This window comes from Drosophila takahashii, chromosome 2L, assembly GCF_030179915.1.
Source record: "Drosophila takahashii strain IR98-3 E-12201 chromosome 2L, DtakHiC1v2, whole genome shotgun sequence".
Lineage (NCBI taxonomy): Eukaryota > Metazoa > Arthropoda > Insecta > Diptera > Drosophilidae > Drosophila > Drosophila takahashii.
This window is the reverse complement of record NC_091678.1, coordinates 5,194,797-5,206,129: the sequence shown is the minus strand read 5'-3', so window position 1 is coordinate 5,206,129 and position 11,333 is coordinate 5,194,797. Positions and strand designations below refer to the sequence as shown.

The window sequence follows — 11,333 nt, the reverse complement described above, 5'->3', positions numbered from 1 at the left end:
GAGGCGGATAGCAAAGTTGATATATATACATATATATAGAGATATATACATATAGTCCAAGTATTATGTATTTAGTTGTTGGTCCATTTTTGAGCATATACAGACGAATATACGAAACGAATATGAATATTATAAATACAAACATATAAATACACTCTTGGCTAAGGCGGCGATCGATCTCATCGAGTCTTCAATGTACAACGTTGCATAAAAATGTTTAATTGATCATCAAAAAGCGAGTGTGTGTCTGTCTGTCTGTAAGTGTCACTCTCTGTGTGTGTTATTTGCCAAATTGTCTCCCGTGGAGTCAATCGCGTACAATAAAGCAGCATTATGAATCGCTAAGAATCGCATTCGTACAAATCGTAAACATTCTAAAATCTAAATCTCAACCACTCGTCTAATTATGCACTTTAGCCTTAGTTTATTGCATTTGCAGCATCCGCAGGGGGCTCGTCTCTGCTTTCCATCCTTCTCATCATCCGCCTGCCCATCGGCTGCTCCACTTTCGCCTGGTTGGGCTTCATCTGTTCTAGTGCGGCGCAGGCGCTCCACCGGCGACCTCTCAAATGACGGCGCTCTCACTGGGTTTTTTGCCGCTGCCACTGGCGCCGCTGCAGCCGGCGTCGCTGTCTTTACCGCTCTCTTCTGTAAAATGGAGTGAATTGATAAGGCGGTTTGAGTGGAATGCGAGTGGAATTTATAAATCTATGGAATCCGACTGAGGAATGCAAAGCATTAAATAGTTTGGGGTCTTTAAAAAGGCGTTAACCTATATAAATTATTTAAATTGCATTTAGGAAACGTTGTTTCTAACGATTTATATGAATTAAACCGGTAAGTTTAGTTTCACAGATATTAGCAATGCAAGTAAGGAAACAAAAAATATTTTTACAATGGTCGGCATAATTATTTTCACAGATTTGAATGTTAACAGACTCATATTTTGAACTTGTATTTTTTATGATTTTTTGAATGGAAAGATCTCAGTAAAATTTTGTATGAAAAGAAGGAAAAAGCGGCTAAAAATTGACTTTTTTAGTTATTTTCAAAAAATCATAAAAAATACAAGAACACATATTTTGAAATTTTTTTTTTTGCAGGTATTATTAATTTTGCTTGGGGAAAAACTTTGCATCAAAACATTTTTGTTTTAAGGACCAGAAAAAAGGTTTAAAATTTGACTTTTAAAAAATGTTGTAACTTCTCAAAGGGTGCTTAATGGTTTAAGAACATTTTTGTGTCATTTAAACGGAATTGAAATGCTCTTTTTATAGGTGCCAAGAGTTTATATTATAAGTTCAAAATATGAGTACAGTTAACATTCAAATCTGTGAAAATACTTTTGACCACCCCTGTATAATAAATAAGTTAAGATTAGATTATCTAAAAGCAATTACTTTGCCCATAACATTAAATATCATTCCCCCTTCTTACCAACTATGGCAAAAGAGTCCGAATCCGAGGTGCCCGCGGGCCAATCGATATCCGGCATGGTGGGCCAGTCGATGTCCTCCGTTGTGTCCCAATCGACGGCGCGCGTTTGACTAATCTCGAAGAGAGCCGGCGAGCAGAGGCCGAGGACCTCCTCCCTGAACTGCGTTAGCAGGGATTCAAAACTGTCACTGGTCTTGCAAAGAAAACAAACCGCCAGCGAGGGATCCATGGCGGAGAAGCTCAGGCGAGCGGCATGCTTCTGATGGTACGTTTCGTCGTAGTCCTGCTCCCCCGCCACCGTTTTCTCGCCCACCACGCCCGTTCGTTGCGTGGTGTGCGGATCCAGGTAGAGGACCTCGTCGTCCACATAGCCCAGGAAGTACAGAGCCTGATTGGGCCGACCGCCGATCATGCCACAACTGCTGTCCAGTTCAAGGCATCGCTTTAAGGCTGGCACATAGAGCGGGTTAATGTCTGTGATGCCCAGGCGCAGGGGTATAATAAGAAGCAGTGGCTTCCAAGAGCCTCCCTCGAGGCACGAGGAGTCTATAAGATAATATTATAAGTGGGAAATTCCTTAGAAATCAGTTTAATCTATCACACTTACATACGTCATCCAGAACCACTGTGCTATCCATGGCCACATGAACCGCCAGTGAGCTCCAGTCGTCCAAGCGCACTAGTTTTCTGCAATTACCAAAGAGTTATCACACATTTCTCTTACATAAATCGCAAAGATTTCGACCTACTTGAGAATCTGGGCTACTGTATTCGGTCCCAGCCACTCGCCCACTGCCTTGTTTTGAGTTTCCCCCATCAGGGCGATCTTGTGTATGGAGTAGTAACTATTCGTCACGTCTTTGAAACGGTTAACGATCTTGAGGTAGGTGGCATCACGGCAATCTGACGTCCAGAACCAGTCGCGACCCAAATGCAGGTCGATCAGAGCCTGGGCGAGGACCATCTGACCACAACGGAGCATGCAGCCCCAGCCTTTGTCCGAGGTGAGCTGGACCTCTCCCAAGGGCGAAAAGCCGTGGCGATAGGTGCACCACAGCCGGGACTGAATGTCCTGTCGGATGCGCTCAAGTTCTGGAAAATAAAAATAAAGATTATCATCTTGAAAAGTTATGCTAAAAATGTTTTTAATATTTTTTTAATAGATCCTCAAAACGCAAAAATCTATTTTCCGGAACTAATATGAATTTTGTAAAATGTATCACATTGAATAAAACATTTGTAATTCCTAAATGGTCTTATCTTAGCGTACTTCCCAGATATCGGTGTTTCCCATTGTATCACATGGAATAAAGCATTTGTAAACACATTATAATCTTCGTAACTCTAATATGTTCGATCTAAATGGACCTATTTTAACTTTAATTCAATGTAACACATTATAAATCTTCGTAACTCTAATATCTAACATATTATTTCCATATAATACATTCCTAAATGGTCTTATTTTAGCTTACTACCCAGATATAGGTGTTTCCCCTGCTGATACTATCTATAAGGCATGAAAATCCCCCTATGACTCATCCAATCCCCAATATGTTACATACATCCGTATCCAAGTAAAACCCACTTGGATGCTTCTATCTCACCCTGTATGGCATTGTACTTCCTTCCCAAGACCCAGACATTGGTGTTTCTGCGCGGGATGTCCTCCGGCTCTCCGCTGCCCACCGCCTGACCCACTGCGCTGGCCAGGGCGCTGTCCGGTCCCAAGTACGCCTCGAAGACGCTCTCCATGATCCGCGAAAGCTGATCGCTGAGCCCAACCAGCATCTACTGCCCGGTGGGAGGAGGAGGACGGGGTGGACTCCTCCTACGCTTCCTACGTTCTGCTGGCTAATTGGCTGCCAATGACGTTCCGCTTTTCGGCTGGTGCCTTTGTTTTGGCCTTTGTTTTCGCTGGCAGCAATGCTCCTGCTTTTGGCCCGAGGTCACAGGGGTCTCATTTGTTGCTGGCAGTGACGGGCGCTGATTACAAACTAGGCGATAACTAACTTTTGATCAGTCTGCGGCGCGTTTAGTTTGGTTTATTTTCGTTTTTCTTTTTTTTTTGTGTTGATTACAACGATAACAGCAGTGACGTAGCTGTTTTAGTATGACCGCAGGTGCTTTGGTATTTCACGGTACTAAAATACTAAAGCCGCACTTAACATGGGACTAACATTGAAAATAACAGTAATTTTTGAATAATTTCTGTTAATTAGATTCAAAAGCTGTTTTTCGGGTTTTTTCCATTTTTTCCATTTATAAAAATAAAATTCAAGAACAATGCTTAAAAACTTAAAAATTGCACTAAAAAGGTTTTAATGTGCTACGCTACTTTGAGCGCGCAGAATTTGTTATTCAAATCGAAGAAGTCATCTTCGGGATCAGCCTCCTTGACCATTTCCGCATTGGGATCCGCATTGGACTCCTTTGCCTCCGCTTTCCTGGTCGCCTGACGTTGCTTCTTCAATCGCTTCTTTTGCTGTGCCTTTACCGCCGTCTGGTCCACCTGCAATCGCTTCCAATGCGGAATAAACTCCGCACACCAGTCGTACAAATAGCAATAGAAATCAAACATAATCTTGGAGTCGGGCAGAAGGAAGTTCTCTACATGGTAGCGGATATCCGCGCGATTTCTCAGAAGATCGTACATATTGTAGATAAAAGCACCGCAATAAAGTTGATTCATTCTAGGACTTAAGAGCGGAAAGTCCAGAAGTGAGTTGAGTCCATTTAGCTGATAGACCACAGCCTGAAATTCAGCAAATGCGTGGATAACCGTTGATGAATACAAATCAAACTTCTTCTTGAAGATCTCCTGCATGTGAAAATGCGGCAGCAGACGTTCTTGGGTCAAATAGCAATCGGATTTCGGTACATGTTCCATTCTATCTGGTATTGAAAGCTCTAGAAGAGCTGGTTTAATGCCGCGCTTAACTCCCTCGGCTGATTCTTTATCCCTCACTGCTCTTTCTGCCTTCAGTGTCTTCCCAAATCTCTTGCGGAAGGCTTTTACCTCCCTTTCAGCCGGTATTTTCATATCTATGGTTCGCAGCACAAGCAAACTGAGTATGAGCGAGTGAAGATGCAACAGATCACAGTGTTCCGAGCGATGTAACCAGTAGATAATGGCCAGGAAGTACAGCCGCAAATCCTCCGGCAGTTCATCCAGCTTGCTGAACAACTTTTCCGTATCCGCATGCGGAACATTGGCTTCAAAAACAGCCCTCAGATGTCTGGCATCCGGAGAAGATGGATCAAACGCATAAGCAGGTTCCTTCTCGATGGGCATCTTAATATACTTCACATTGGTCACTCGAAGAACTCTGGTGAGGTAGGTATACTCTATAGGAATTGGAGAACCTTCCTCATCAAATTGTGGCTCCGTTTTCGCACCATCCACGTGATGCAGTAAAGAGAACACGTAGTTTAGGATGGGCAGGGCCAGTTCATTGGAGTCGTGGAAGGGAAAGTGCTCGATCTGTGGGTTGTTGATGTATTTGCGCAGGTGCATGAGGTCCACAAAGTAGCGGGAGAGGTGAGCGGGGTATAGTTTGTCCAGAAACCATTGTGGAAAGAGCAGGGTTTTGTCCTCAACTTCTACTTCATCTATTTCCTCTTCTTCAGCTGACTCGGCTTCCGGATCCTCTTCCTGTTCCTCCTCCTCTTGATTTTCAGCCTCCTCCTGACCCTCGACTTCTTCACCTTCTGATCTATTTTCATCCAACTCTTCATCATCACTTAATTCCTCTTCACTGGCGGGTTCTATATAAGGAAAAGCATTAATGTACTGCTCTTCAAAGAAATCATAGGCATGGCACAACTCATTGGAGTAGCCAGAAATGGCGGAATTGACCTGGGAAACTAGAGAATCCCGCTGGTTCTGCAATAATATTATTGATTACTATAAAGAAATCAGGGATATCTTAATCCACTAACCTTTTTCAGCCTGGACAGCACTTTGGCCAGCGCAGACTCGGCCGTTTCTTCCTTCAGCCAGGTGAGGATGACCTGTATTCGTTTCTGCTGAATCTTCAGCTTGCGACTCCGTCCAGCTTTGCCCATTCCGGCGGCAAAGAAGTTCTTGAAGGCGCCGCGGGCAATGTAATCGTTGCCCAGGAGGGCGGCAAAAAGTGGGAGCTTCTCGGGACTCAAAGTGCTGCGTCCGCAGAGATGGGACACCCGATAGATGCAGCAGTCCAGGTACTTGTAGGTCTTGGTACTGCCTTTTGGGGATGCTCTCTGCTCGGAGTTTTGTATGCCAGTTACAATCTTGTTCGCCTTGGTGCGCTTTTCCACATTCTTGGCTTCGTTGCGCCGCAGATCGCGTGAGTCCTTCTGTTTGTCCTTCACCTGTTTGGTGAGCACCTGGAGGATACAATTGATTAATATATTTTTAAGATATTAATGATATATCTCATACCTTTACAGTCAGCGTAATCAGCGGAATATACTTGACATTGTGAATGTAGAAATCCGAGTCGTAGGAGAGCACTGGACAATTGAGTTTCCTGGCCAAAGCAGCCAGCTCATCGTCCGCCTCGAAGACGCACCGCATCACTGGGACTCCACAATCCCGAACGGCATCCACAAAGACCTCTTTCAGATGCAGGGGAAACAGAGTGATGGAGGCATTCGGATTGATCTTCTTGATCACAGATATCTTGCCCCTCAAACGGGTGCTCACGGTCCGCAGCTTGCGCTCCTCGTAGCCCCCATCCATGAGGACATACGGTCGTATGTTGCACTCGGCCAGGACCTGGAAAAACTGCACCACAGCCCGGTAAAAGTCGTCGTAATCTCCGCCAAAAGCGGAGTAGCTCCCGGTCACGTCCTTGTAGAGATTGCAGGACAGATTGTCGCCATCGATGACCAGGGCCGTGGAGTGGAGTTCATAGGGCTTCAGGTAGATCTCCGCACGCTGTGCTATGTAACTGGTTAGGCCGCGAACTCCCATTTTCCCGGCACTTGTTGCTCCGATGCAGTTTGTTTATTTTCCAATCGAAATGGCAAACGCGTGCTGCCAAAAGTGTTGGAAATTGCCAAAAGGTTAGGAGGTACACTGAAAAAAATTAAGTGAAAAAGTCGTTAGCACTTTTGTACAAATCATTTCTATTTGAGCTGTATTCCAAATAAATTACAAAAATGTATAAAATACAAATTAATTACAAAAAATTGAAATATATATAATCGTGTCATCTCTATTTTTTAGTGATGAGTCGTCGACGATAGGCAAAAATACCAAATTATACCGAAAAATACCAAAGACTCTAACAAGACTCCACTTTTGCCTATCACTAGTCCCCAAGCAAACCCCATGTAAACTGGAAAAATCCCATATCTTCACCCTTATGCGTTTTGTAAGTGATCTGGAAACTTTACTAGTCGCCATTGCAAATCGATTTTTCAGGGTGACCACTTATAATATTTTTGGTATTTTCAAGTAAATGGTATTTTTTAGACCCTCGGATTTCTTTGCCATTCAATCACCGGCCATACCGCTCCCAATATCCAAACCCGACGCTTGTCGTTTCTTCGTGCGCGCATCAAAAAAACGTAACATCGCGAGTGCCTCGAAAGCCAGGAAAATTCGGCAGCAATTAACAACACTGCGACCAATCAAGGAGGAAAACTGGGAATTTGGCTCCGAAAAAACACACAGAGTGCAGTGGAAATCAAAATCGCCATTCAATCGCCGAGCGCGTGCATATATACGGGTTCCGTTCCGTTTCTTGTCGCTTTTTTCTTGCACACACTTTACCACTTTACCTTTGCGTCTCTCGTTTCGTTGCGTGAGTGTGTGTGTGTGTGCGTTCGTGTGTGTTGTTTTTGTGTCTTCGTTTAACTAAAACACAGGTAGAAAAGAAAAGCAAAGAAAACGAAAACCATGGGCGAAATATGAATATGGAATTAAGTAAATATAAAAAAACAAGAGCAGCGGAAAACATCCAGTAGCAACAGCGACAAGCACCACACACGTTAATAACTCTTGTGCGTCTTTTGCATTCATTTCACATAGTATTATTTTTCTCTTGGATTTTTCAACACAACAACAACATGAGTGAGAGGGAGCGAGAGCGAAGATCGTGATCACCGTATCGTGAATGAATATTTGTCAGTGTGTGCGAGGCGTGCTCTACGCACACACACCCGTACGTAAACATCACACACACAATCGATCAAACAGTGTGTGTGCGGCATTTAATAAATAATTGTGTGCAAATAAATGTTCCAAAAAGAAATCGTTAAGCAACAACAAGAAAAACCCAAAGCAAAAGTGCGAAAATTCTCCCCCGTCTTCGGATCAATCAGCGGTAAAAGCATAGTGGGTGTGTGCAGAATTCTTCTGGAGATTTGGAGCGTCTTTTTTGGATACGGAAAATCTATACTTCCCTCTTTGCCGACAAAAGGTGAGTCTCTGAAATCGCTTTCCCATTGGCGAAGGCCGTTCCGGGAAAACTGCGAGCGGTCCTGCCCACGTTTCCTGTCTTCCGCACATTTTCACACGTCCTGCAATTGCAATTTTCTCGTTTTTCCCATTTCTTCACTCCACATATTTTTCGGTGATTCCCACGCCTCTCTTTTTGATGTCTCGGGTCAGGTATTTGCAGGTAGTCGTCGTGAAAAACCCTCGGGAAACCCGAAAAACTAGAGAAAACCTCTGTTGGTGGGCCGAGAAAATCCAAAAAGAATTGAAATGTTTTCCCCTGGCTACAAAGAAACAGCGAAAATTGAGAGAAATTAGCCACCCGCTGATTCCAGAAAATTGCTGGAAAAATATGAACATCTCACTGGGGGAGAAATAAATCATCGTTATTATCATCTGCAGTTGCAATTTGGCACAATTTCGTTATGACCATGCTCCCGTTGGTTCGCCGATTATGTAATTTTCTGCGCAGTGCTGTGAAATCAGGTTGATTTTCCATATAGATTGGGGGGTAATACGGTACATATATGCCGACGATCCGGCGACCGCCGACAGTTGCCAGCAATTTCCGGCGCTTTTTGGCAACTGGAAAATCGAGCACAAAAGTTCATCCCGGAGTTTTGGGAGGCGGCAGAGTTAGAGGCGTAGCCCTGCCAAAAAATAAATAGATTCCTCCGGTCACCCCATCCCAAAACGCATTGCCCAAAGTGGTTTATAGTTTTCCTACAGCTGTTGCGACTGCGATTTTTACGATTTTTACTGGTAACCCGGGGTCGAAAAGAACCTAAAGGCAGTTTCGACAAGTTGATACCGATTAAAGAAGAGATTTTAGGGTGGCTTATTTGTAGAAATACTATGGTAAATATCGCTCACTAAAATGATATAGTAATCTTAACTTATAACCCTATGAAGAATATGTTTTATTTTCTCTGTACTTCAATGTTTTCTTAATTATAATACCCGCACCTACCCTATAATCACTGGGTACCATAAAAAGAGTTTGAATTTCAAATAAAATACACTCTCTGACACACACACACAAGTCCATTGGGGAGCAGCTGCTGTTTGTCTCTTTGTGTTTGGGTCTCAAATGACACTTGCCAACGCTGCTGCTGCACATAATTCTGAATTCTGGAGAATTTCCTAGTAGGAAGTGCAGGGGCCACAGCAAAAACACCAGCAAGAGTCGCACTTGACGACTGTCTTTCTATGGCTATTGCCATCCCACTCTAGGAACGTAAATAGAGAGTCGGATAAAGACGGATCTTGAACTTCCCCAAGTAGAATTTTCTGTAACTTGAAAATAATTGAGTAAGAATTTAAAAAACCTGTTAGAGATTTTTTAAAGAAAAATTGTAAAATAGTTCACAGATATTTTTATTTCCATCTTTATAAAAAGCTATGCTTTATTTAAAATTGTTTCAACTTTTAGTATGACAATGGTTTGTGTAGGTGTCTCATCCTCTGTTTTAGTTATTTTGCACTTGTCCCGTTCCCATTTCCTTGCTCGTACTCCAGTTATTTGCCGTAATTGAGCAATTAAACAATTGTCTTTGATTAAATGTGCAAATTTGTCTAATGTTCTGCACTGATCGTATCTGCAAAACGGATGTGACCGCTTAAAGCTGCGCTCAAATTGCCCGCGTAATTTGTCACTGATCTCACTTTCTCAATTGGCGATCTCTGTGATTTCAGATTTCTGTCTGGGCAATTATGCGTCATTATGGCAGGGGCATCGAGTGAACCGTTAGGCAAAAGGCATATATTGCAACAGCGGCCAGAACTATAGAACTAGGGATATAATGGCCTATACCTTTGCCCATCTAATGCTTCTTGACCTACAAGCGGCGGCCTCTCGCATTTCCTGCCCATTTTCATTTACGGTTAATTATTGTTTAGAAAAAAAAAAGCGGGGAAGGCGGCCAATAAGAAGAAGAAACCACATTGGCTAATAAAAGCTTGCAAACAATTTTCAATTTTCAAATTGTTTGAAATGCAGCCCAGCTGGCAACAGAGAAAAAAAGAGGCAACCAAATCAACCAAAAAGCAACACGGCCATAACAACAATCTTGCTCACACATTCATAATAGGCAAAACAAATGCGGTTAAAATAATAGGGGTTTTTTTAATACGTTTTAATGAGCAAGATTTCCCATTTTTTTTTAATATAAGTGAAATATGGAAATTCCTTCAAAAAATACAAAAAATTCTTAGTTAGCTTTTTAAGATCAAAAGTTCTTCACTCCTAGATCTCAAATTAAAATGGGAACTAAAGTTTTTAAATATTTAAATATTTGGTAAATTTGTTTAGTTAATAATACCAAAAATTTCTACATATTGAGTGGCCTCCTCCATTATTTTGACCCCGACTGTACGCAATACACACAGAAACAACAAATAAAGTAATTATTTCCTTTCACATGGCGAGCTACCTTCCAAAATCGGAAAGACATAAAGAAGAATATAAAAAGCGAAGAAGCCGAAGCCTCAAGACCCAAGACCCAAAAATAAAATCCAACAAAATCCGCTTGTCGGCGTGGAGGCTTTTGTTGTTGTTCCTTCTGCTGCAGCGGCTCCAACACGTGCAATTGGGAGCAAGCGAGAGGGGTAGAGAGACGGAGCGAGAGCGAACTATTAATAAAGTTGTACTAGTAGCGTATCACCAAGGAGTGAGGAGTACGGTGGTATTTTCGCATTGATCTCTCACTCAATTGGCAAAAACGGAACTCGAAATGAATGACATGTGTGAGTAAGGCCCCATTGTGAATAAATACACACATCTGTGGAATCTATTGTGATTGATTCATGCAGAAATAGATGACTAAATTCGCTTTTGGCCCATTCCCATATCCGTTATGTGGCCACTCCTTTTGTCCAAATTTGGTCAACAGATTTCTGCCCGTTCTTTTGCCGTTTAATTGACTCATTTACACAAGGAGAAATACAAATAAATCTAAATCGATCTCCAAATATCACCAAACATTATTCGCTTTCGATTTGTGAATGAATCGCTTACGTATTTCTTTGATTTCCCCTCTCTCCTTATCGCGTACATACTTATTATGTGGGTGCCAATACGCCATCGTCTTACGTTGTAATTTCTCGGCTCTGTGTCCGTCCTTGTCTGTTGCTAATAAATCAAGACCCGCTGATGTAAATTTTGCATGTGTTTGGGCTTTGGATACCCTATAAAGTGGTTTATTTTAAGGTTACATATAACACCTTAAATTAATAAAATATTAAATTAAATACAATATATTCTGGATATGGTATTTTACCATTGATCTCAATCAAGAAATTCAATCAATCTGAAAAGCTTTAAATTTTGTTTAAAGGTATAGAGCAAATTGAAATCGATCACTCATAATTCATGTTGATAAGCATTGTAACGTTGCATTTATAATAAATCTGTTTAAAATATCCGATCTATTCCAAGATATCAAAATGATGATTTGATCATTTAGCG

The 11,333-nt window shown here is 42.1% G+C and overlaps 3 protein-coding genes across 3 annotated transcripts in view; 1 reads left to right on the top strand and 2 right to left on the bottom strand.

Annotated features, from left to right (window-relative positions):
* Positions 1-196: 196 nt before the first annotated feature.
* On the bottom strand, positions 197-3,561 carry Atg4a (Autophagy-related 4a). Its single transcript, XM_017142258.3, has 5 exons — positions 3,045-3,561; positions 2,187-2,529; positions 2,045-2,124; positions 1,438-1,983; positions 197-648 (listed from the first exon to the last, which is right to left on the bottom strand). The coding sequence occupies exons 1-5, from the start codon at positions 3,226-3,228 to the stop codon at positions 566-568; spliced, it is 1,236 nt and encodes a 411-aa protein (XP_016997747.2). The 5' UTR covers positions 3,229-3,561; the 3' UTR covers positions 197-565.
* A 120-nt stretch (positions 3,562-3,681) lies between these two features.
* Positions 3,682-6,502, bottom strand: ast (protein asteroid). The gene is made up of 3 exons (XM_017142321.3): positions 5,864-6,502; positions 5,380-5,808; positions 3,682-5,323 (listed from the first exon to the last, which is right to left on the bottom strand). The coding sequence occupies exons 1-3, from the start codon at positions 6,395-6,397 to the stop codon at positions 3,767-3,769; spliced, it is 2,520 nt and encodes an 839-aa protein (XP_016997810.2). The 5' UTR covers positions 6,398-6,502; the 3' UTR covers positions 3,682-3,766.
* A 438-nt stretch (positions 6,503-6,940) lies between these two features.
* Positions 6,941-11,333, top strand: part of S (EGF receptor activation regulator Star) — a 29,335-nt gene continuing 24,942 nt past the window's right edge. The window contains exon 1 of the mRNA XM_017142267.3: positions 6,941-7,850. The gene's annotated coding sequence lies outside the window, so the exon portion shown is untranslated. The remainder of the gene's footprint in view (positions 7,851-11,333) is intronic.

Bases quoted from the DNA above. Each gene is read 5' to 3' on its own strand.
- ast (XM_017142321.3), bottom strand. From the start codon at position 6,397: ATGGGAGTTCGCGGCCTAACCAGTTACATAGCACAGCGTGCGGAGATC. The intron at 5,809-5,863 runs GTATGAGATATA...TGTATCCTCCAG, and splicing joins TGATTACGCTGACTGTAAAG to GTGCTCACCAAACAGGTGAA. The intron at 5,324-5,379 runs GTTAGTGGATTA...ATATTATTGCAG, and splicing joins TGCTGTCCAGGCTGAAAAAG to AACCAGCGGGATTCTCTAGT.
- Atg4a (XM_017142258.3), bottom strand. From the start codon at position 3,228: ATGCTGGTTGGGCTCAGCGATCAGCTTTCGCGGATCATGGAGAGCGTC. The intron at 2,530-3,044 runs GTGAGATAGAAG...TTTATTTTCCAG, and splicing joins GAAGTACAATGCCATACAGG to AACTTGAGCGCATCCGACAG. The intron at 649-1,437 runs GTAAGAAGGGGG...TCCATTTTACAG, and splicing joins GGACTCTTTTGCCATAGTTG to AAGAGAGCGGTAAAGACAGC.